Genomic DNA, 26,126 nt, shown 5'->3' with positions numbered 1-26,126 from the left:
CTGTTTACAAAAAACCTCAGTGTTTGTTGGAGATAAGTTCTTCGGCTGTAAAGGAATAAAACCCTGGTACGCAGCTATCATGTATTCTCTCTCCTCTATGGATTCAACTTTTGCTTTTACAAGTTGTCTAGCTGCAGAGAAGGGCCAGAATTTGGCTCTCAATTTACCATAGCTAGCTAGAAGAGATATTAATATGCACTGGATAGAAAGTCTTTGAGAAATCTGACATTTTTGCTTTTATCAGTTATCAAGGGCATGAGACCTCAGATGTCAAAGTGATACCATGCCTTTGGCATATACACGACTTAGCTTGCATATCCAATATCTGAAAGGGCAACACAGTATAAGAAAATCATCCTCTGTCTTGGACAAAACACTGGTCTCTTTTATTTTCATAAAAGACCTATATAATGTGACATACTCTTCTGTCATTTCAATGTCAAAGCTACCAAAAATTACTGTGTTTTGAAAAATGAAAGAACACAGACACAGCACTTAGCAGAATGCATTAGTATATCCAGCTTATTTTCATGGCCTTTACTGGCTATCAAACAGTTTGAAATAAATCCCCAAATGATACGATAAAGACCTGTTTTAATGAGTAGAGCTATAGGTCCCCTTAGGGACTTCTGCAGGAGGGGGAGCAGTAGTTGGAAGAACAAGGAATTTGGAAAGAACTAGAAAGCAACTGCACAAAGTATTCTTGAATATCCAAATCCCTTTTTTTTTTTTCTTTTTTCTGTAAATTGGTGAAGTGGGGAAATAAAGGCCTGATCTGGAATTCTTTCATAATTTATAGTCTTAGAATCATAGAATATCTCAAGTTGGAAGGGACCCATAAAGATCATCAAATCCAAAACCCTGCTCCTCCTAGGACTACCTAAAACTAAACCATATGACTAAAAGCATTGTCCAGACGCTCCTTGAACTCTTAACAGGCTTGATGCCATGACCACATCCCTGAGGAGCCTGTTCCAGTGATCGACTACTCTCCCAGTGAAGAACCTTTCCCTTATCTCCAATCTGAACTTCTCCTGACACAGCTTCATTCCATTGTCTTGTGTGCTATCGCTGGTCATCAGAGAGAGGAGATCAGTGTCTCCCCCTCCAGTGTCCCCCTTGAGGAAGTTGTACACTGCGATGAGGTCACCCCTCAGGCTTCTCTTCTCCAAGCTGAACCAGCCAGGTGACCTCAGACCTATTCATAATAGAATGGAGAAGCAATTTTTCACCTGAAAAATAAATGCACATCCAGTTTTCTGCTTGCATGCTGATGTGAAGCTCCCTGAAACACTGATTTGTTTGTGCTATTTGTACGATTCTGTGAAATTTCTAGTTAATCAGAAACAAGATTGTTTTGGCTACTATTTAATGTTAAAATTTTATTGTACTTTTTGAATTATTTTAAAGAGGTTAAGTAAGCAAGGTTAAAGCCTATTTACACTTTTATGGTTGGCATCAGGAAAATCACGTGTTGGGAAAACTACATCTGCTTTGTACATTCCCTAATGTCCTTGGATCAAAGTCTGTTCTTGGATGCTACAGTATAATATTGGGATGACTCCGCTAAGGAAAACTGGCTTCTTCTTACCAAGAAATGCAGTGTAACCCAAGGTTAGGAAGAACAAATTTTGACTAAAATGGTAAGTGAAGTTCCTCCAAAAATCACTCCCAGGCAACTGAGCATTTTTAGCCATCTGGGAGATGACTGACCTATAGCTGACCACAGAATTGTAACACATATCATCCAATTCATAAAGTTCAGGTATACATTAAGATGATCCCAGAGTTCTACTGATAGATCTCAGGACGTGCAACCAAGAATGTTGGGAATCAAGGTCTAGGAAACAGTACTGATACTAGGAGAGAATACTTACTTCTAAATTTGCTTCAGGGTCTCATGTCTGATCTTTTCTAAGTTCACCTTGTTTAAAAGACATCCAGTATTACCTCAGATTCACAAGAATGAAAAGGGCATGAAAATACTTTCTGAAATTATATTCATCCTTTTGATGTTCTCCTCAAAAAAAAAAGTACTGCTTATTCACATGGTTGCATACATGCACAAGCCTATTTTAGTCTTAATAGTATGTTTTAATAGGTGTTCAAAGGTTTGAAATCTTTGATTCCATTAGAGAAAACAGTGCATGTACCCTCTTCTGATGGAAGAAAGAAATACATGGCTAGAACAGCTTACAAATGGCTCTCAATGCAGAGCAAGTGGAGGTTGTTTCACCCGCAATAAAATCTAGAAGTACATTTACCTTTTTCAACTTTGCTGCTCCAGCACCTGAGCGAATAGCCTCCATCAGGGCTTGCCTTGCCTCCCCAGGGTTACATGTAGCCACGGCTGAGGACTTAGGAGCTGCTGCTGACAGCTGAGAGGGAGGTGGTGGTGGCAGTGGCGGCTGGGCAGGGGCAGGTGGGATACAAAGCTGCTGCTCCTGAGGGTTTTCTGTCTTCTTCAAGGACAGTTCTGTATTTCTAAAACTCTGCAGCTCTTCGGAGGCCAACGAGGAGATCTGCTCATTATGCAGTTGAAAGGAGGTGATTAATATCAAGCATGACTAAACTGTAATTATTTGACATTTGATGCACTTTCAGTACCCCAATTTCACTTTGCCTGCATGATGTAAACCACATAGAACTTTTGTTTGCTCACAGGGCTGAACATCTGTTACTACTCACTCACATCACTCAGCTGGGCTGATTACCAGCATCATGGATTTGGCATTGACTATGTCTCAGAAACTCAATCTTTATTTACTGTGAGCTCCAGGATCCTGTAACTCTTCTTGGCACATAAGGTAAGAGAGAAAGTTGGACTTGGTATTCATTTGGAATCAACCACAAGGGTTTTGGAATCAGGAAGATGTATTACGGCTGCAGTAGCCACCCAGGAATCTTGTTACTTTTTGCAGTCTGGGCTGCACAGAAATAATCTCAGATGACAGGAAGGCTCTTTTAGCTCTGAACTCCCAGACATGGCTTCATTGAAAAAATGCTGTTAAAGCTAAAGTCTCCAGCCATCATAAAAATCCAAAATGAAGTAAAATAGGACCAGAGAGAACTATGTGAAAGCGCTGAGAACAAAATCAACTGATTTGCTCTTCCAAGCATGTTTTTGTGACATTTCTGATACTAAAATTTCTGCACGAATTACCAGATTGGAAATTCAGCCTACTTGAGATGAATGCAGGGGGAGGAGGCAATCTTTCAGACTAAGCCAGCTCTTCCGTCAACTGTCTCAACAAGCATTTTTGCCGTTAACAACATCACTAGTAATAACCATGATAAATTGTTGGTAATTACAATGATTTGGCAATTATTAGGAAATTCAATATCATGTGCCAAATGGGAGGTTTTCAAGCAGATGCATTAGCATTTCTTCCTCTGAGAAACTGAGGCACAAGACTTCTCTAGTGCAAAATGAAAGGATTCCTCTCCCATCCAATCCACATTCAGAAAACACCTATATTCTTTTCCTTTACTGTACACACACACAATATGGGAATCATGTCATGTCAGGTAAAAATGAACATTTGACAGAATATGAAAGGGACAGCCCTTTCATCATAGCACATCTGTATCTCACCCTGTACACATACAAACACGATGATTTAACTAGCACAGGTGACATGGTGTGAAAAAGAAGCTCACAGTTTCTAGGCAACTTCCTTTAAAATGATGGCAAAAGCTTCTCTGCTGGAGGAAAGTATTCCAAAATGTCTGTGATAATACCCTATCACTTCATTGTCAGAGCCTTTTTTAAACAAATTTACATTTACTCCTAATGAATGCAGAATGCAGTTAAGTGTTTGTGAAGATGGCTGCTGCCTAGCACACCCTGCTCTCAGGCTCAGAGGAGGCTGTACCCTACCTGCAGCAAGGGCAGTAAGGTATTTGAGGGACAAAGCAATTTCCTAACACAGGCAAGAGATTCTTTCTAACTCATGCCTGCTATCTGGGTATGTGCTAATGGCATGAGTCACTGCACGAGGGAAATAAGAACCTCCTTGCCAAATACACATCCTTGGCTGAATTAGCAAACTGAATGAAAACTAAAGCTAGAACAATGCAGTTTTGGGCTATTAGGAATAAGACATACTTTAATGATTAGGTAAATCTTTCAGACAGAAGCAATCATTCAGCAGCAGTGAAAGCTGATGTTCCATCAGTATCAGTTACTTGCATACAACTTTCATGCAACAGCTCATGTTAACAGATAAAGACCATGCGTGAAGCAGTCCTAAGTGTGTTCTTCAGGTAACTGGGCTTTGATGCATATGGTAGGTAATGCAAATATATTGATCTAACTGCATACTCCTAAAGCACAAAAATACCCCACTTAAATGTGAAAATGATGAACATCTGATGTCTTCTATGTACAGTCCCTGTAATTAGTTTAGATTTCTATGTGCTTCCCTCTCAGCTAAAAGCACACAATTTGAAGGACTGTTAAGTTTTATAGCAGAAGATAGGACTGGACCCACTATGCTATCTACATAAGTCAGATCTGATCTTGGGTCATATTATTTTCCCCCTCAACTTTTCTCTTTGCAGCACAATGTTTAGTTTGTGACATATCTGGGTTTATTCAAAACATCCAGTAGGAACAGACCACACTTAGGAGATCACTTACCATCTTCATTTCTTACCTTTTTCAGCTTTGAGGTCCCACTGTGGCCTCTAATCGCTGCTAGTAGGGCTGAGCGCTCATTCTCTGGCTCAATGTATGAGGGTTTGCTGTGATTGTCATTTAGTGCACTGTCTGAAACCTAGAATATGAAAACAATAAACCTCACATTGTCAGTAGAGGTAGTTTGGAAACACTATCAAAAATACTTTTGGCACTTGTACCAGAATGCAAACTACGGAGACTAGTCAAGTCTATCTTCTTTTGGGCCTGCTTTTACAACCCTTACTCGCACTGAATGGTGAGCATATGTGTAGATAGTAATGCTGTACTTACAGATGCCATCTCATATTCCCTGAGCATGAAGCCAATGGCAAACTAGGATCACCTAGTGATAAAAAATGCAGTTTTCTTTCATTGTAAGTATTTACAAGTGTTCTCCATGCTGCGTGTTCCTGATTTCACATAACATGTGAGTTCACATGTTATGTGAACATGTGGATTTCACATGAAATGTGGGTTCAGCTCTCAGGCTAACCTCAATTACCTCTCCCTTACGCTGCACCTCTGAACCCTCTGCTTCTTCTGGCTAGTGCAGCAGCAGTGGTGTTGCTTAATCTACAGGATGTGCAGAATAAGCAGTGGCTTGGTCTGTATTTTGCCATTAGAAATTTTTCAAATACCTTGTATACTCCGGTTCTTTAGCAACTGTACCAGTTATAAAACCTCTGATGTCTGACAGGGAGAATACAGGGCTCTGCAGTCTGAACAGGCTAAAAGAAGTCCCCAGTTTACCTTTCTGAGTTTTTCCTTTCCCCCTGCTGTTTGAATGGCTTCCATTAGGGCACTGTGCAGTGATGTGTCTTTTGGTACTGGCTTTTGGATGACGGGTTTGAACTTCTTCTTTGGTCCAAAGATATTGGTCTGCACATTAACATCCAGTTCACTGATAGCATTAATATCCGAATCATCCAGCTTCTCCTCCTGTTCTGACTCTGTGTTTGCAGCTGCACCATTTAGCTCGGGTGAAGCTTTAAGCGAACTGATTTGTGCACCATTAGCAGGTGGCCATTTACTGACCCGCAAAGATGAGCTTAAAGGGGATGGGACTCCTTGGAGATCGGGAGACTTAAGAGTTGAGGCTGAATTAGTATGGGTCAAAGTCTCGCACTTCTGGTCAAATAAAAGATGCATCTTTTTCTCTGCTATACTCTGTTTGCTGTTTAAACCATGATCATCTTCTGCACTGTTATCCTTCGAAGAGGATTTAGTAAGTGGGACACTGGCATTCTTTTTATAGAAACTCAGAGGAGTTGCTTGATTTTGTGCCCTGATGTTAACTACTTTGTTTTCCATGCCAGAATTATCACCAGATGTAAGCCTCTGTGATGCTTTCTGACTGCGAGTAAAAATACTTGAAAATGTTTCTCTTGTTTCTGCTGATTCTGTTTCCACAGGGCTGTATTTGGCCACAATAATACATCTTTTTGGTGAACTTTCTGCTTCAGTTTTAACCTCTCCCGTTCCTTGCTTATTTTCATCTTTTTCGCGATATTCCATAATAGAGTCAGACTTACAGGTAGTTATATTGATGTGTCTTGCAATCGCAGAGGCAACATACTGACTTGAAGTTCTCCTATGTGGCTTTACAAATGGAAGCTCCAGCTTGTCTTTGTGAATGGTTGGGGCCACTAATGATGTTACCTGAGACTGTGTAACCGGAAGAGGTGGTTTGGTCCTTTCATTCTCAGACTGTCTTTCAGCTCCCTGGGTAGTAACAGTTTGTGGTGCTGCAGGTTTTGGAGCTGCAGGACAAACAGGTTTGTGTTCAGGTTTTACTGCAAAGGGCTTAGAATTTGTGGTGGCTGCTGACTTTTTAGGAAGATGCTCAGCAGAGTCATCACTTTGCTTTTCCATAGAACTTGATCTCCAGAATGCCTTCACTTTCCCAAGACAGATTTCCTCAGTTTCATCAGTAAAGTTACCTGGTATGTGCTTACTGACACTGGTGTTTGGGCCTATAAGGTTGCCTAGTTCATCTATCTTAATGGCACCAGTGGAGAGTGAAACTCCTCTATCAAATTGTTTTACTTCAGGTTTTGGAGGGACAACTTTAAAGGTTGTCAAACCCATTTTAGGTTCATAGTTTGCTCCTGAATTCTGGGCACGATGACACCATGTGGGTGTTGATGGGACTTCTTCTACTTCATTTTTTTTTGCTGGTGGCCATTTGATTTCTAATTCTGATTTACTTTTTTTCAGATATCTTTCCCTGTTACTGCATTCATTAAATGGATTTATCTCCTCTTTTGCTGTACTGATTTCAGCCATGGCCTTGGAGCGAGATGCAGTCAACTTAGATTTACATTCCTCAGACTTCACACCATGTTTGTGGGGTGTGTCCAGTTTTAAGTTCTTTTCGCTTCTTTTTTCGAAGGAGGATGTGAGAGATTCAAACATATCTCTCCTCTGTTCCACAAGCAAGTGACTAAATTCATTTTCAGATGGTTGCTGATGTATTAGGTCCTTGCATATGCATACAGCTCCACCACCTGTGTGTCTCTTACTAAAGGAACCTGCATTGTTGTTCTTATTTGTAAAGTTTCCCATATTAACAGAGTCAGCTGAGATACTTTTTGAAAGCCTTGCCTCCATTTCTTGATTTTCAACTGAGTTAGAGGTGCTAACTTCTGGAACACCATCTATGACTGTCACTGGAACGGAACTGGTAACATCTTGGGCTGCTTCAACTTTTTTTGTATGTGGGCTCAACACTTCATTGATGTACTCGGTGTCAGAGTTACTTATACCATCCACTGCTGCAAAACACAGACATAACATTACATATAGGGAGTATTTAGGCAATATGACTTTAAATTATACAAACAGCCAGGAAAGCTTAAGCGGATCAGATATTTTAGTTACACTAATGCCTTTTACAAAAAAGGAGAGATCTGAGTCTGTTTTATTGTCTCTTGCTGATTAGGATCAGCCAAATATTCCTGCAGTCCTCCTGCTTCAGCCAGTGGGAAACATACAAATGCAGCTGAAAGCAGAATTTCATCTATTGTTCATACCTTATCTTTGACTAACTTCTCTCAGTGATAAACATTTCACCACATGACTCCAAAGGAGAAACATTTCTGAGAAACAGCAAGCAGCTCCAAATTATGTTTCCCAGACCTGGTAATAACAGCCCAGCTGAAGGATTTCCTTGAGCAAGCAAACAAAGAAACAGTACTTGTATTTTTTTTCCATTCTTCTCACCCTTCATTTCCAGTGACTCCAGAAGCCTCACTGTGCAAGAAGCTTAACTCTCCTCCCAAACTTGTTGGTATAAATCAAGGGTTGCAACACAAAAGCTAAGAAATTGCAGTGTCAGAGAACTCACCGAAATTTAAATCAGAACCAAGTCCACCGCAGAAGTAGTGAAATTAAGATGGGAAGTTTTAAAAATGTATTCAACATCATTTGGTGACAAACCATTAATGGAAAAATACTTTTATTCACAGTAGGAAAAAGAGGAGCACAGTACGACATTTTATCTCTTCCCACTGTTTCTTTCCATGTTTTCAAAATTTTAACTTTAAAGTATATCTGCTAATGCAGAGGAGGCATTGGGTACAAAAATGTCCCCCCCTTCTCTTCTTCTTGAGGATAAAATACAAACCAGAGGCATTGCTCATTAAACACAGAGCTAAATTCACAACTGATTTAGCTTCACTAAAGTCTCCAGAGTACAGTTTGACTCTGTATCTCCTGGCTATGCCTCTCTTTTGTACTTCAGAAGTAACACACTCCTACCTTCTAAATGTTCATCCAGGCCAGCCAAAGTCTGCTGGAGCTGTGCAGCAATGAGTATATCCTCATTCTCTTGCTTAGCCAGAGAGATTTCTTCATGTCTCCTGCTATATGAAAGAGAAGAAAAAGGTTGGGTCACCTTTTATCTGCTTTGCACTGTTGCTCTGAAATACACTACCATTTTAGCCCCTTTGGTTCTACTGGGATTCTGAAACTCACTCCCCAAAGTGGGAAAAATATGCAGCCTTAGAGACACAAACCACCATACAACACATCCACATCTAGAAAGGATCTCCGTGGTGCCTAAGCATGCTCGGTGTGCTGGCAATCAAAAGATGAGGATTAATATAGCCTGTTGCAAAGAAACAGTCTGGCCTCACTGTGAAGTACACACTTCAGCTGGGCTGCTGAAAAAGCAGAATACGCCAAGGCCAAAGTTTTGCATATCCATACAATTTTTAAGCAGATCGCTAGCCATTCTGTGCACCCTCTGTGCCAATAGATCTTCACCTTAATTAAGTAAAAATTGCATGGTAATGAAAAATAAATACAGCTACGTACTATTAGACAATCACTCTGCATCCTGAGAGGAAGGAGGGGAAGAGGAAAGAGAAACTAATCCCTTGAGAACTGTTTCAAATGAAATATCAAGGGGCCCAATTTTGCCAGAAATGGACTCCATGTTTTTTGATGAAGGTGTACAGTGATCGAAACCAAGTCTCGAATCAGAGTAGGGGTCAAATGTTGTCTTGACTTATTAAAATAATAATAAAAAAAAGATGAAACAAAGAAAAATCCTAATGAAAAATAACCAAAATTAAAAAACCCAAACCATATGGCAACCTGTTACACAACAGATTTTATGTTTATTAGGAAGAAAAATCTTGACCAGCATTGAAGCCAAGATTTCATACTGGCCAATTTATTTTTTCCAGCTACCTGTTCCTCACCTGAGTTTAAGACACTGCTGTCTGTGACACTGTATCTAAGTTTTGCTCTTGCAATTAGCCTATTGAAAAAATAATTTTCCATTCTAACCACACTTACAGTTAACTCAGGTCAGGTGAAGTAGATTTGTCCTCTTCAAGATCAAATCCTTAATCGCATAAGTACAGGAACAGATGAATTTTTTTTTTTTTGGTTGTTTACCAAACACAACCTTTTTCTTCCTGCTCTTTAAGGCAGTAACATGAACAGGAATTCAGGAATGTTTCCTGACATTGATTTAAATTGTATCTAACAATGTAGCTTCCTTTTTTTGCTATTTTATTGTTCGATTTTTCCCTTGCTCACACCAGGAGCAACTGAAAGCACATGTTGACGCATCAGGTATTTTATTTCATTTTACTTTTTTATTTATTTATTTAGCATTCACCTCTCTGTTCTTTATGTCTTTTGTACTAGTCCTGGAGCCTGATTCTTCTACTTGCACCTAAACTGCCTTGCACTTACAAAGCTGTATTCATGTATTTGGGATCAATGAAAACAGCAACATTTGCCATTGACCTGAGCACTGACAGGCCCTGAACATCCTCAGAAGCCACTGTGAACTGATGATGCTCGGGCTCAGCACCCACACTGCAAGACTCATGGCAAACCCAGTCTTCCCTGTGATGGATTAAAAGAAAGGTGGCACAAATCAGTCAAAGTCTCCAGCACAGGCAACTGGCACTGGTAGTTCTATGCAGTTCAATGTACCCTGAAGCACACACACACACACACACAAATCAATGAGATTACTCATTTGAGCAATCTGAAAAGAAAGATTTAAACTTGCTCTAGCATTTGCACTGGCCTTCTCCAGGAAATAATAGGAACTATTGGCTTGAAAATTTTATGGGCAAATTGTCTAGGAAAATGTATTTGGGACTGGAACAGGGATTCCTGGGCTCCAAACATGCAGTGTAGGTCCACTGTACTGACCATCTCTTTTCTCATGTTAATCAATGGGAATCTTTCAATGACTCCTTATAGAAACATTATCTTCTCCTTGATGGGCACAACTGTCAGCAGAGGTCTCTTTCATTATCCTCTGTGCACTTATGCAGTGACTATACATAATTTGCCTCTCAATCTCTGCTTCCATCTCCTTATCTAGACAACTGGGATAATAATATCCAATTCACAGAATTTTTCTGAAGGAAAGAGAACAATGCAGTGAAAATGAAAGGATTCTTATTTGCTCTTACAGAGGGAGCTTCAGAAAAAGCAGGTCTTTTCTTTCCCATTTTCAAATTCCTAAAAGAGCTATTGTTCAATTCATCTCCAAACTCACCTAAAACAAGCCAGAAGATACAGATTAATCACAGGGTTTTCCTTCAAATTCTTAGCATCGGGAAATTAAAATGTGATACGCATTTTGTGAGGTGAAGGTCTGGTAGTTTCCAGTAGCTCACATAATTACAAATATGCCTAAGAAGACTCTTTCTCGTAACAGCATTTGGGAAAGGAAAACAAAAGGGCATCCAATTTATTTATTTTTTTAATCCTGCACTTTCTTCCCTTCTAACCCTACACACTTTCCTTTTCTTGACAGCTCTGTTTTGGCCAGAATTCAAGAAAAATATAACTCATTCCGATACCACGTTTTATATTCTGGATAAACATTACCAGTGTTATTTTCTCACACACACTTTTCCAACTTAGGGAAGAACTTGATAACCTTTATGTTACCTTTCTGGTAAAACGTGAGGCACTAAAAATACAGCAACGGCAAGCATTTAGCCCAAGTTCAAAATGGCAGACGTGCATGGTTCATGGAAGCCCGGGCACTTATTACTCCTGTAAACTAGCAGAGATTTGTGCAAAAGCACAGAATGGAGCAAAGCGATTACTAAACTACAGCCTTTAGTGTTCCACTGAGCTCAGGCTACAACTCCTCAGCAGTCATTTGCTCAGTTGGAGACAAAAAAATGAAAGTTACAGCAGCATTTCACCAAATCAGTGCCATGGGAGACGAGTATTTACGAGAAAGTTTACATTCTAAGAAAGAAAGAAAATTCTCTGATGAACCTAGCTGTGAATGCTGCATTAAAAAGAAAACCAAACCAGTGGTAAGACAATGGATTTGCAATGACAGAAGCTGCCATTTTGTTATAGTTAAAGAAGCTTTACCTGGGGGTCTGCAAATGATAAAACTGACATGAGTCTCCTCAGGCACTTCCCATGAGTTCTGGCGAGCCTCATGTATGGTACCAGAGGTATAGACCACAACTCCCACATTAACTGTCTAAATACAACACATACCTATGTAGACTGCAGAGAAGGAACTGAAGATGAGGTTCAGTTATCTAAACTCGAGCACTTGGTGACATCTGAAATACGGCAGGACATTCAAAACATCCACAGACATAATAGGGAAGACAGGGAGACACATGCCCTGTTGCAGTGGCAACAGGCAAGAAGAAATGGGCAGAAGACACCTCTCAGGTTAACTGAGTATGACCTGAAAGATTCACTCATTTTGCAGTATTTACTGTTATCAAAAGAGAACTTGGCTTTTATGAATGTGTATACTAGCAGGGGAGGGAAGACAGAACCATTGCACATAACAGAGTCAAATCCAGGCAGGCACACCGTGCACTAGCACACGCAAGGACATACTGATTGCTATGAGGCTGTTCAACAGACATCAAAAGCATTAGCTACTCCTATGTGTCTTAGGCAGCTAGCATGGACTTACTGACATGGAAACCTGATACGGTTACTCCTAACAGGGATTTGGAGCATCTGGGCTCCTTTCCCAGCTCTGACAGTATTCTCAGTCTGATGCTGTGGAATTATATTAACCCATCTGTACGTATCCAGATTTTTCCTCTTCCAAATGAATTCACAATATTCTCCTTTGTGTAAGACAAATGCTGGAAAGAGAAATGGTCCTACCCTGGGTATACATTGAGGTGGGTATTAAAGATGAGCCTGATGCTAAACAATTTTAAGTTGTAGAAAGCATGGCTGAAGCTTTCTGAATACAACTTGCTATTCAACCAGGCTGGAAAGATGGCATTAAGTAAACTCAAGGTGCTTACATATTTGTTTTTGTGAGTGATGCAGCAAAGTACTCTTCAAAAGTAGAGGTAACTATTTTCCAGATTAACCAATAGTTTACAAAATCTTAGGGACTGTTTTTTCATTCTTTGCACTTCTTGGGCTAGATGACTTTTTTTCTATTCCCTTCCAAGGAACGAATATAAAAGCAGCAGGAGAGCAGCTAGTATAAGTGGTGGACTTTCTGGTCACCTAAGCTATGACCTGACCATAGATATTTTCCATTTCTGCTGCCTCCTGTGAATTTGAGCATGAAGTTTTAATGTTTGATTGACCAAAGCCTGCTAAAACACAAAATGTGTAGACTGAACAGCCAACTTAGGACTTGTTAGATAGCAAAGTCATCACCTGTCTTTGATGCAAGACTTCTGAAAGTATCAGGCAACTAGAAAAAGCACATGGTCATATTCTGTTGAATGCCAGATAACCTTGCTTTTTATGTTTTTCAATGAGCCATAAAAAAAAGATGCACATACTTTTTGAGAGCAAGGTACAGGTATCATTCTCATTCCAAGTTTTTTAGCTTGTGTTCAGTTCCTAGTTCTGTGAGACTGCATCAAACTTACAAAGGTTTTTAGACTGCATTTATATTGATGGTGAATAAAAATCATCAGAGACTGCATTTACTGTTTTCCAATCCTACAACACACGAGCCCAGTAGTACCTTCAGATATACCACCACCCAGTTACAAATAAGAATTTGCAAATATAGATGGGGTAGAAAATGAAATAAATTTTCATCTGCAGCTGGGTTTATCGTCTTTTTACAGTCTTCCCCCACGGTTACTGGTCAAAAATCTAAACAGAAAGCAAATGAAAATGCTTTGGCTTAGTACAATTTTGTGTTTTAATGTTAGAAATCTCTAAGCCTGTTACACACCAGAGTGATTTCAGCTTCCAGAGTCTCCCAACATATGTTCGTTCCAGGGTCCTGCTGCATAAGCAGCAGCTTGTAGTTGCTATACAGCTGGAAGCATGCCTCCACTCCCCGCTCCTCACATGGGCCTCTGGCATCAGCTTCTCAATGGGAAGGCCTGCAGGCAGACAGCACTGCCAGAAATAGTCAGGAAAGTGGACTAGTATGATTTAAATCTTAACACTGACACATCACCTGTGCAATATAACACTGCAAGTTAAAAGATGGCAAAGTGAGGTTAAATAACTTCCCTTGGGTTACACAGAAAAATAAGAAACAGAGCAAGGACCAGAGCCTTTCTCTCCTGGAAGCCAGCACTACACATTAGCAACTCAAACTGCTTTCGAACATGCAAAATATTCTATAGCTCCAAAGTATACGGCATTTTTCCAGTGGATGAGTTTAACAGAAAGGCCAATCTGGATTCCTGCTCTGTAACAACTGTATCTATTACTTAATCTTGGTATTATTAGTATCTTCCCTCCATGAAGATCTGCCAGCAAAAAAGTCCATGAAGAGTATACAAATTGAAAGAGTTTTCTGGAACAAGGGGAAAGGGAAAGACAGAGATAAGGAAGGAAATTAGCAAAACTATGTAAGAAGAGGCTTGCAAATCTGTCAGACATCTGGGTTTTAATTAAGTAATTCTTCATCCCTGAAGTTTACCCTGTACTTTAACCCTTTCTCTACTTTCCTCCCCCTTAAAACTACATTTTTGTTTTCAAAAGGTAAAACACATACCTACCCAGCTAAAATAGAACTTACCCTATAGAGAAATAACAGAATAAAACTCCTGTATTTCTCGGAGGTAGTTACAAGTGACATGTAATTATATAGAATGTGTTTGTGCACAGAGATATATATATAACACATACGTACACTGCTATTTTTCATCACAGTTTTTCCTTCCTGCCTGCCTTCTGCCACTCACTACTATATTTTTTCTTTCTCTGACCAGCTTCATCACTGAATTCTCTTCAGCTACTGACTTTTCTTTCCCTCCTGTCCTTCCCAATCGGAATACAAAGCCTTGTAACATTTGAATTTGAATGGGCTGAAAATTAAGCAGAACAAGTTCACTCACTCCTATCCTTTCAAGCTTTTGTTTCAAGCTAACTCATCAAAACCTTAGCAGATTTGTAGCAAACAGAGAGTATTTCTCAGGTTGGTAATGAAGAGGATTCTTCTCCTCCCAGTAGCTTCAACTACCTCAACCAGAGCCAAAGGCAACAAAATCTTCTAAGAGAAAGGGAGGAAATGAGATTATCCCTGTCCAGACCCACAGCATGAACGGATTTTAGGAGGGTTCCCCCACCCCCACCCTATGCCCTCCACTAGCTGTACGTGAAAAAATATTCCTCTCTCATGGCTACTGAAACAGAGATGCAAGGGAGAGGAAAATCCCTTTCAGACCCTTTGGAAGGTATTTTATCTTTTTTGGCCCAGACAAGTGTGTATTTATTTAGCTTTGTAACTGCCAAGTTCCCTTGACATTTGAAAACACTTCTATTATTTAAAATATTGTAATACATTTAAAATCTTTTCAAGACAGTAAAAAAGAGAGTTTTGCATTTTAAACTGTTAAGACACCCTTTTAAAGCCTTGATTTCAGTTGTTTCTGACTTTGAGAAATTATATAACTTTGCTAGGTGGCAGTCCAAATGCTACAGTTTATATCATCCCCATGATCATTCCCTTATTTTATTTCAGCCCAAATGGTTAAACGTCTTCCAAGAACAGAGTTAGGAGGGAAAGGAGAGCTGCATTCTGATACATGGAATATCATTAATGCTCAGTCCTCTGAAAAAAAAAGAGTCCTGTGTGGTCCAACTGGTTACCAGTCTGCCTTGACTCTCCATACATCAGCTCTCCTTCTCTAAAATAGCATAATGACACCTTTTCATCCCACACGAGTACTGTGCAGAGAAATGAATTAAAGTCTGCATGGCACATGGATACTAGTGTGATGAGGAAGATAAAAAGAGCAAAAGGAAATTAAATGGTCCTGTCTCCAGAAGAGAATTTGAACAGAGAATGAACAGCGGTATGCCTGCTTTATTAATCGAGCTCTGAAACTTACAAAGAAAAGAAACCAAAAGAGAATATGATCACTTTAAATAGAGACATTATCAGACTGAACAAAAACGGGGCAATTAAGGGTAAGGGGAGGAATATAAGGTTACACGGACAGCCTTAATGTTACCTAACTTTGAGCACGTGACCTAGCATCCCTAATAATATTATTTTAACATAATTTTTAATGCATAATTATTTATAAAGCTCCAGACAGTAGGATGCTTTATAGGCATATAAAATTGTCTGATCCCTGCCCCTAGGAGCTTGCGTGATGACACCACACAAGGGATGGGAAAGGAGGGGGTACGGGAGGACAGAGTTGCAACACTGTGAGATCATGAGATGTACTTACTGCTACATAAGCAACATTTCAGCTTCTCTGTGGTTTTCTTGTTACTCATTTAACACTATATATTAAAATTCGGTGAACAGATACATAACACAAAGAAATCAACTGTAAGGAAGGATATGAAGAAAGACAACTATGTAGTACAATGTTCAGAGTCAGCAGTTAATAGTAAAACATTCACAGTCAAACACTGCATGTAGTCAATTATTTATATGGGGTTAGCCCTTGGCACCTCCAGCTGAGGTCTGGATTCTGCTCCACCAGGCACTGTACAAATATATCGTGACATACGATAGCTGCATTAATGGTTTTTACCGTAAAAAAAAAATAATCAGTCTGTGGCGGAGAAACAAAGACAGTTTAACAGGTTAGAGACAGAGCCAAGGGTAGAACTAGAGTGTTTCCATATTTGAGTTGATATTCTACATTAAGACTGCTTGAACAAGAATCCCAAAACAAAACAGAATGCAATTGCAAGTTGCTCCCATATACTGGAAAACAAAACTATGGGGGAAAGACCCCAGCTTGGAAACCCTGAAATCTGGGGACCTTCTTTCAGAAATTTCTGCTTCTGTGCGCTGGGAACTGAATGAGACTGGAGCTCTGCTGTGGTTGTCACTTCCGCGTGTGCAAAGCCCATTGTACATGCCATTTCTGACCTGGTCGTACCACTTTACTGCTACGTGCAGACAAACCGATCACATATTGAAGACTGCACCTTAAATGCTCGTAACTCTCCTTGACTTCAGCAGCAGATGAGGGGCAGACCCTGCTGGGGCATTTTAACGCTATCAGCACTTCAGCTACACAGAGACCACCCAAGCCACCCAGTAAACAATCCCAGAAACTCTGGGAACAAATGAATTTAAAACTAAACAAACAATTAACCAAAGTAAGCAAAATGGCAAAATATTCTTCATCTCAGAGCACAGGCTAAGCCTCAGGACCAAACCTAGGTAAGAACTGTGGACTTGATTCTGCTCTTCACTGCAGTTCTTCACAGTGTATGTGCAAAATGCCTCTTGGACATTCTTTATAGCCCTTCACACTCCAAATATAATTTGCTTGCTTTTCAGAGTACTTTTCAGAGCCCGCAGAGTACAAAATGATTTTAGCATACAGCATTTTAAATTCTTAGGAATTAGTTACTTCACTGTGTGAAAAGCCCAAGTTTTAGTCAGTTTTACAATTTAAAATGACAAGGTAAATATTTCCATTATTCTTATTAATGTTTTTTTTCCAAGCTTTGGCCAAATTAGTCACTAAATAAGATTTCTGCCTTCAGTGGAGCTCAGACTCAAGGAGGACTCCTGATTCACTGCTGCTAACCATTGCTTATAATAGCAACATGTTCTCCCATTTCTTTGTTCTTATCTTCCTTTCACAATTGAGTTACATCTTGGTAAATGGACTAGAAGATAAAAAGGAATGAATAAACTCCATGTAAAATTTTCTTTTAAGTTTTTTGTACCTTATGAAATATATGTAAAACTCTGTGTAGCCTGGTATCAGTTATTCACATAAACTGCACTTTGACTTTCCTGGGAATTTAGGAGGCTGGTGCGGTCCTGAAAGTAGCCTGTTCATCACAAGAACTACACACAATCTCAGAACACCCAAAAGGTATTATTAGTGGGGTGGCAGCTGTTCTGACAGTGGGAATTGAAATTGGTGTTCTCCAAATTTGGCTGTACTCAAAATTGTACTCAGAATTTATTTACATCCCATTAAAACAAGTATTCATACAAATAAGTTTAAAAAACCCCACATCTTTTTCCTTGCTTCTACACTTAGGAAGTGGCTTTTGAAAACAGCAAGTTGACCTGCAAAGGGATCTAGACAAGCACAATTTCAAACTAAACTAAATTCCACTTTTAACCTTGTTTACAAACATTCAGAGCATAAAAATTAAAAAGATATTACTATCAGCACTGTTACTGTGGCAGTCTCAAGGGTTGCTGATGTAAGATTAAAATAAATCACAAATGTTAAGTTTCTGCTCTACCCTAAAGTTGATCTGAAGCAATTTTGCTGTCCCAAAGCCTAAAAAATAAATGGAATTTATGAAAAATAATTGCACTCCCCAAATGACAATAACTGTCTCTTCTTTCAGTCTAAGCCCACTCTTCTTAAATTATGGACATATTAGATAAATACAGAATATTTAACACAATAAAATCACAGAAAAAATTCAGTTGGAAGGCTAGCCCAACCTCTTGCTCCAAGGAGGGATAATTTCAAAGACAGACTAGGCTGCCCAAGGCTCTGCCAGGCTGAGTTCTGAGAACCTCCAGGCATGAAGATTCACCAACTTCTCTGGGCAAACTTTCACTGCTTAACCACTCCTGTTTTGAGGAATTTCTTCTTCATATGCAATTTTTATTTCCTTTCCAGCACCTGGTGATGATTGCCTCTTGTCATTTTATTGTGTACCTCTGAGAAGCCTCATAGTTCTGCTTTTGTTCTGGGAAAATCAGGCAGATCCCTCCTCACCCACACTGATTTTGCAAGGTGAACACCACAGGTGACTCCCTCCATCTCATATGCTCTGTGCTCCAGTCTCCCAGCCCTCTCAATAGCTCTCCTCTGGGCTTCCTCTAGTTTGCCAGCCTCTCTCTTGCACTGGGGACCCAAGACTGGACACACAGCAATGGCCTCACAGCAGCTGAGCAGGGGGAAGTCGTCACCTCCCTGGTTGCAAAGGGCATTAAAACACACCATCCTTTCAACTTCCACTCCTTTGGCTCAGCAAGACCCCTAAGCAGCAGTACTGCAGGCCAGGTTATGAAATATCCCCTTGTGTCTTCTATGTGCACTCTTCCCAACTATCAAAGATTTTGTGTGTTTGTGTGGCAAAGGTAAGTCTCAATGCAATGTACAGAATACGTACCTTTGGCTGAAGTGAAAGATGGAAAAATTACTGACTTCCAAGAGGGACTGTGTCACGATGAGCTGTGGTCAATCTCTTATTTGTTTAAAAAAAAAAAAAAAAACAACAAAAAAACCCCCAGAAAACATCCAAAATATTTTTTGCTGATCAGTATTGTTCTTACGGGGTTTTACTTTGATGCCTCTGCTCAACATTATGCTAATGGTAATCAGTTTAAATCCTGCATTTTGAGGAAAGTTGGGACTGCTTAATTATCTTATAAGACCCAATCTAAGTCTACTGAAATTAATGGGTTGTTTTTTTAGATCAGGTCTGGAATGTTAATCACAGTTGCTATACTAGTCCATTTAATCCTCCAAATAGAGACTGCATCAGGACCTAAGAAACTGTGAAAGGACAGATTATGAGAAAAACGTATTGTTGAGAAAGTTACCTAAGTGAGGCTTGACCTTGTCTCCTTTGATATTGATGGATAAAGAAAAAATCATTCCAATAGGTTAAATACTAACTTTGGCCTAATTTATCCATGATTTATCACCCACTGCATGATCCAAGATGAAGTTCTCCCTCAGAAATGTGTGGAAGGAAATAACTAGGTCATGATACATGCTCTTATGAAGGGGCTACAGATTAGCAGCTGAATGGAGAGAGACCAGAAAGCACAGACTTTGTGTCAACTGAGAATTCAGAGGAATTTCTGGCCCCTGTCCCATGACTCTGCAGCATCACACAGAGCGGATCCCTGTCAGTACTACCAGGCCACCCTCCTTGCTGGAGCACAGCTTCCTATTTGGCCAGTTTGTATTTACAAAGTCTTATAAATTTTGGGTTCCCTTTACAGCCCTGCCACCAACTATGTGAGTTTTGGCAAACAAACAGTGTCAGAGTCACTTGTGCTTGAAGGCAGTTTCTAATTAAATTTCAGGTTCTTGTATTTTCTTGCAAAAACTGCAGGGAAATGTTTATTTATGGGGGAAAAGGAAAAAAAAAAAAAAGGAAAGGAAATATGCTGGAAAAAAAACCCTAAACCCAAGGTATAACTCCAGTGGAGGTTAGCATTAGTTGAACATCTATATGCATGCACACATCCACAAACCAATCTCCAAAGTTCACTGAATACAATCCTTCTCCACCTGGCCTTCAGGGGCTTGAATTCCTCCATTTTATGAGTTTCCCATTTTATGACCTGCATGTCATTTTTCTAGATCAATATATAGCAACATTTTAAGCACTTCATATGCTATCAGAACGACAAAATAAACCAGACTGTAACTAAATTATTTCAGACTTCTTAGAGAAATCAACTCCGGAGGGCAGCGGTCTTTTGCAAGAAATGTAACTACAAGTTCAAACAGAAAAGTGACCTTTGCCTGTTGCTACAAGTATGTCACTGGAGGGGATTTGGCAGTGAGCTTTTCACTGGGAGGAGTCATTTGGCATTCATACTGGTTTATGAAAGAGCAGAAGAAAGCAGAAGTCGGTTTTCTTAAATGATTCCCTACAAGAAGGACATGCAACATGTTTTCCAACAGCTGACTGCAAATAAATGTTTTACCTTTGTGGAGCACTGTCAGATTCCATGCTATTGCAGTAGGCATTCTTTAAAGGACATGCCTCTGTGCCATGCATCGCATCTGCCTCAGCTGACTCCATGTAGCCATTGACCATCTTGATGTCTTTCAACTTCATACTGTCATTTTGTGAATCCAAAGATACAATGTCAGATGGGGAACTCACAACACCCGAATCTTCGGTGGTGTCCTCAGATGCAAAACAGCTGCTTTCTGATGCTGTTTCTTCCACCTCTGATAGCTCCAGAACCGTGTCATCCACTACATAAACATTATCATGTGCAGGCAGCAGGCCCTCTAAATGAAATATAGCAAGGAAAGTTAGCTGCAAGTCATCAGCACATAAATCAAACACAGAGACCTATTCCTTTGTAACTGGAAAAAACACATGAAATACATTAGAAATAGTAGGATGGAGCTTAATATTTGTATATAGGATAATGATGATGTGAAAAGGTGGTTTGCTATGTCTGTCCTGAGGAGTTTGGGTTTTATAACTCTCATAGCAAATCAGTTTCCTTCTATGAAGAAACAACTTTCCAGGGGCAGCTTCTTGGGCAATTAGACCAAGGTTTAACAGATGTGGTGTAAGAAATCATTCCCATTATTGCATCTGACACCATCATCTCATTATTCCTTTCCCATGCTGCCAAACAAATCATGACATTTCCAATAATAAATCTATACATGAGTAAAAATCTGCAGCATTTCCCAGTCAGGACACTGAACTGGTAAACTAGATCTACTGTTGGCCCACTGGGTGTAACTTTATTTTACTGCCCTTCTATTTCCTATCCATTAAGTGGGAGAATAACAAACATCTTAAAGCATACAAAATCTACTAATAAGAGTACAGAAAAGTATACACTGAGATGCTTAAAGCAGAACCTTTTCCAAGGTTAAGTCCTTTATAAAGGAGATCATTGCATGTTTATTAAAAGTTGCAAATCTTGAGAGAAGATTAGACATAGTACAATTTTTTGTTCTGTTTTAGTTTGTTTAGTCTGTTTTGGTTCCTATGAGATACTTGAGGTTTTGCTTGTTTTGGAGTGGATATTTTGATAAAAAAATACAATTTTGTTATTTTCTTTAAGAAATGTACAACTCTGGACTCCATCCTGCAAAATATGCCTTTAAGGGGGAACTCCCAACAAGATCAATAATTTCCACTGAGTGACCAAAGACAGAATCAAGCCCAAGCACACTTCTTTTGATCAGAAGAAATCAATACAGACTCATCTAAATGTTTAATTGGGAATTACAAGCGTGCTCCATTATCTTCTATCTCAGTATGTAAAAGGAAGATTAAACAATAGTTTATGGCCTGATCCTGCAGACACTTGGGGCACCTGTTAATTATATGAGAAGTCCCAGGTCTACAAGCATGACTACGTTTAAACATACTACTTCCCTGTTTTGTAGGGTCAGAATCTTTTTGAAACATACATGAAACATACATGAAAACAACTTTGTCAAAAAATGTCATAGAAATAATCTTGTAAGGGTGCAGCTTAGCAGTGAAGCTTTGAGTAAAACTAAAATAAAAATCAAACCAACATTCTCCTTGGCTGAGGTTACAAGATGCCATTAAGTACTGAAATTGATTTCTGACAGCAGAAGCAATAAAATTCAGAGGGTTACAAATCATGATTAAAGTTGTAAGTGCTGTCAAGCATCAATATTAATGATGGAAGATGATCCAAAGACTCTATTGCGACTTTGGAAGTAATGTTATTTGATTTCTTTGACCTTATTTTCTGTAACATTAGCTTTGGGTTCCAGATTTAATCCAGATCATTCCATCTAAAAATGGCAATTAGAGGAACTAAGTATGTGCCACTGAATGGATTAGAGTATGTTCATGCCAGAAATACAGTTTGGAAAACACCAACATCAAGGGGAAATACGAACAATTTGACATTAAACACCAAATAATAAAACTCCAGAAAAATAGAAAGTAAACGAACAGGCAAGAGTACGTGGCCTGCTAGGCTTTCAAACACAAAAAGCCCCAGTAACAATCCCACCATCAAAGCATTAGTAAAAGCTACAACGAGTTAAAGCCAGAGCAAAGCAGGATAGTAAAGACATCAGCTGAAAAAATGGAAGCCGAAGAGTGGAAACACACAGCAAGATTTTGAAGTAATGCACAATGCAGTACACTTTGATGCAGAGAGACCTTTGTAACACAGGCCACATCTGTTGTCACCAGGATGCCATAAATGACCTCCACCCTATAGTTGGAACAGCAATTTATAACAAAGTGCCTACTTCCAGTTCGTGACATGAGGATGGCAGGCTTTTCCTTCTTTGCTCTCTCTCTCTCGTTTCCTCATCCTCTTCTCGCCTGCCTGCAACTATTTCCTGCATCTCTCAGCTCAAGGATTTAGATCCACTTGGTCCCACAGCCCTACTTGCCTACTGTAGGAACAACACTAAATTCTTTCCTGCTGTGATTCAGCAAGCTGCCCTACAGCAGGTCTATCCCCCAGACCATTCTTCCTACATGTTGACAAACAAAAAGAAAACCAATTCTCTTACTATCAGGGTCCATGTGCAAACTGATCCCTATCTGTTACATCTGGATCTCAGCAGCTGAATCATCCAGTCCAGTGTAAGAACCTCCACATTCAACAGTGGTTTTATCCTGAAGCACAGAACTACAGAAATACCTCCCTCTATTCAGTAATTAAATTCCCTGCGCTCAAGCAAAACCAAAATTTCCCCCTTTCTTCAAGCCTATCCGTTTGTCAAAGTGCTTCCATAATCTTTTCATCGAGAAGATCCATTAATTTTTTAACACAGTTAACACATGGCACTGAACAGAGTTGCTGGCTGAGGCAAACCCTGCTGATTGCCACTACTACTTGTCTGAACATGAAAGCACGCACATAAAAACACGACTGTTATGGTTCTGTGTCATGCTAACAATCTTGTTTCAGCTAAGAACATCACTAAAAGACCCCTGTTTTAAAGTTGAGCCATCCTTGAATGGATCAAGTAAGAATCTATTTTTCCTTCTACATGCTTGATTAAGAATTCACTGGTGCAAACTGAAGACGGATGGGCATTACTGGGTAATGACATACGACATGAAAAACGCCTACCTCAACTTTACTGAGTGTTCTTGCCTCCAGGAGTCAGAACATACCTTTTATAACTTTCTAATTCTACACGGAGAACTGGGTAGTAGAACACGCAGTAGTAGATGTGATTCTGCCTTGTGATTTTTATGTATTTTTTATCAGATCACACATGCAGAACACCCCCACACACTAAGCACAGCATGATCACTATAGCAGCTCCTGCGGTTATTTGTTGGTTGAATAAAGACAAATGTCAACACTTGTTTCTCTATTCTGTTATGACACAAAGAAGATTTCAATATGGACTCTGATCTTCAAGACCTCATGTAGACACATCCAGGTTTAAGACAGAATATTCAGCAAGTACTTCAGGACTGGCCACACAAGTAACAATTGCTGCAGATAACATATTACTGAAACACTGCTGTACCTCGTAAGACTGACTTTCCAAGTATGTAAAAATGCTATGTTTTTTTTTCAGTAACATGTGGCCCCGTTCACTGGCTTCAAGTGGGGTGTGATACTGAAGGGGGTGTAGAACTTGCCCTGCGGTCTCCAAGTCATACTGGAATCTCTGTGGGACATCTCACCCAGAAGTGAAATTGAAGAGTGTCTCTCAATGCCCTACATTGCCACTTATCTACCTCCTGCTCCAGGCTGCAGACTCTGCAAAGCCCAAATGAAAGCCATACAGGGATTTCCTCTGCTTAGCAGCAGCAGCACTGTCACTGCACAATTAGGTCAACCACAAGTTACGAAGGCTTTCTTGCAGGGGGACTGGGATGGCTGATTGCAAGAATGTTGCCCATAATCATCAAGAGGGAAAGAGGGGAGTAGCTCATCAGTAAAGAATGTGAGCTTCTTGTTTAACACAAAAGAGATCTTGTCGCTTTAATCTCAATAGGCTGTAACTAATTAGGAAAACACTGAACTCTGAGTTTAGAGGAGTCATATCTGCACTAGTGCAGTTTGATATCACATATATGTACACATTACTCATACAGAATGCCAATGATGGGGAGACAGATAAACCTCACCTGGTTTAAATGCTTATCAGCACTTTCAGAAATGAAGATTTAATTCAACTACTGTAAGCAGCATACTCATTTGGATTACTACTACCAACAACTTTGAACGAGATCAGAATCAGACCTAAGTATTCAAAAGACATATATCCTACCCAGACTTACAAAATCAGTCACCAAACCCCAAGCCATCACTCCTTCCAAGTCCAATGGGCACAGGGCGTAAGTCTTGCCAGACTGTAACTGTTTGCTGTGACCTTCTGTTTTTACAGCACTGCTTGTGGTTTACTGTCACATTCAATAATGAACAGGAACTGTGTATCCAAGAGCATTTTTAAAGAAGTAACTCTTTATTTAACCCCTACATGTTGATGTGACTAATCTGAACGTTACAATGGCTTTAGAGATGCAGAGTGCTGAACTCAGAATTCCTCTGAGTTCTTGCTAAGAGGTTGGTAATTATTTTCTAATTTCTTTCATCACTTGTTCCACTGCCAAAAAAACTTTCTTTTCATGGACCAAAATTGCTTTGCTGCAGTTTGAATGGTCTATCACAATGCAGATGTAAAAAAAAAAAAAAAATTAAAAAACTTCATGATGTTAAAGAATATCGTTATAATGATCCCAAAGTTACAACATAATTATTTCACTAAAAGTAGTTAAATCTTCTAGCAAGAAAAATAAATGCTGCTTTAATTATTTGTACTGGCAGCAAAAAGGTAGACCATCACAAAGGAAGTGTACAGTTTTTCATGCACTTGGAAGGCGGCTGGTGGCAGAAATGGGAAAAAGATATCATTTATTATGGCAGTGATCAACAGAGATTAACAGAGACAACACAGGATTAGTTTAAGAGTTTCCGCACAGATACGATGTGTGCTGCTAATATTTTACTCATTTTGCTCATTGAACAAAAACACGTACATAGATAAAGGTATTAAAAACCATTCAGTGAGCAGCTGAAGCACAAGATGGAATACAGAATCGGGGGACTTCTATGTATTGCAGTTAAGACACTTCTAATTCAAATATAATTCTTAGCATATTTGAGCCTACATCCATCCTTTCATTTTTTTTAAATTAACAGAAACAAAAAGAAAACAAAATGACCACTCATATATTAACTATAGCATAGGGAATGTGGGAACAGATCAGGCTCCAAGGCACTCCTCTCCCAACTCCTGTAACTGCCTTGCAGAAACTGAAGGCAAGGCCAGGGACTGCTGAGGTGAGGAACCACGCTCCGCAGCTTCAGCACTCCTCCAAAATGAGGATGTAGAGCAGATTAATGTTGGCTCAGCTCATTTAGGTCATAGAATCACAGAATAATTTAATTTGGCAAGAACCTCTGGAGGTCACCTAGCTCAACGTCCTCCTCAAAGCAAGGCTAACTTCCATTTTAGATGAGGTTGCTCAGGGCCTTGAGCATCTGAGTTTTGAGAACCTCCAAGCACCAGGACTCCACAACCTCTCTGGGAAATGCTTAATGCTTCTTCCCATAAAGAACATTTTTTTTTATGCCAGATGGAAAATTTTCCAGCTGCAACTTGTCACTGTCGCAGTCTTATCCTTCTGCAGTGAATCTCAGGAGTAGAGTCTGGCTCCCTCTTCCTTTTCTGTCAGATGCAAAACAGAATTCAAATTCTTCTTACCCTTTTCTTCTGCAGGTTGACCAAGCCCTGTTGCCTTAACACCTCCATGAACCTCTTCAATGCATTCTGCTAGACTC

The 26,126-nt window shown here is 39.7% G+C and overlaps 1 protein-coding gene across 9 annotated transcripts in view; it reads right to left on the bottom strand.

Annotated features, from left to right (window-relative positions):
* The window catches only part of COBL (cordon-bleu WH2 repeat protein), a 164,238-nt gene that overhangs the window by 4,524 nt on the left and 133,588 nt on the right, over window positions 1-26,126 (bottom strand). For 7 of the 9 annotated variants that reach the window (XM_061449117.1, XM_061449123.1, XM_061449116.1 and 4 more), the window contains 5 exons: window positions 20,271-20,583; window positions 8,441-8,544; window positions 5,432-7,455; window positions 4,659-4,778; window positions 2,265-2,522 (listed from right to left, as the gene is read on the bottom strand). In XM_061449117.1, the coding sequence (XP_061305101.1) occupies window positions 2,265-2,522; window positions 4,659-4,778; window positions 5,432-7,455; window positions 8,441-8,544; window positions 20,271-20,583 (2,819 nt within the window). Of the gene's footprint in view, window positions 1-2,264; window positions 2,523-4,658; window positions 4,779-5,431; window positions 7,456-8,440; window positions 8,545-20,270; window positions 20,584-26,126 lie in introns of those variants that run through there. The other 2 variants (XM_061449115.1, XM_061449125.1) reach the window with 2 other exon arrangements.

This window comes from Pezoporus flaviventris, unplaced genomic scaffold, assembly GCF_033815535.1.
Source record: "Pezoporus flaviventris isolate CSIRO_AGI_PZ_B2104156 unplaced genomic scaffold, CSIRO_AGI_Pfla_v1 ptg000007l, whole genome shotgun sequence".
NCBI classification, from domain to species: domain Eukaryota; kingdom Metazoa; phylum Chordata; class Aves; order Psittaciformes; family Psittacidae; genus Pezoporus; species Pezoporus flaviventris.
Note: the sequence above shows the minus strand (reverse complement) of the source record. Positions and strands in the feature narration are given on the sequence as shown.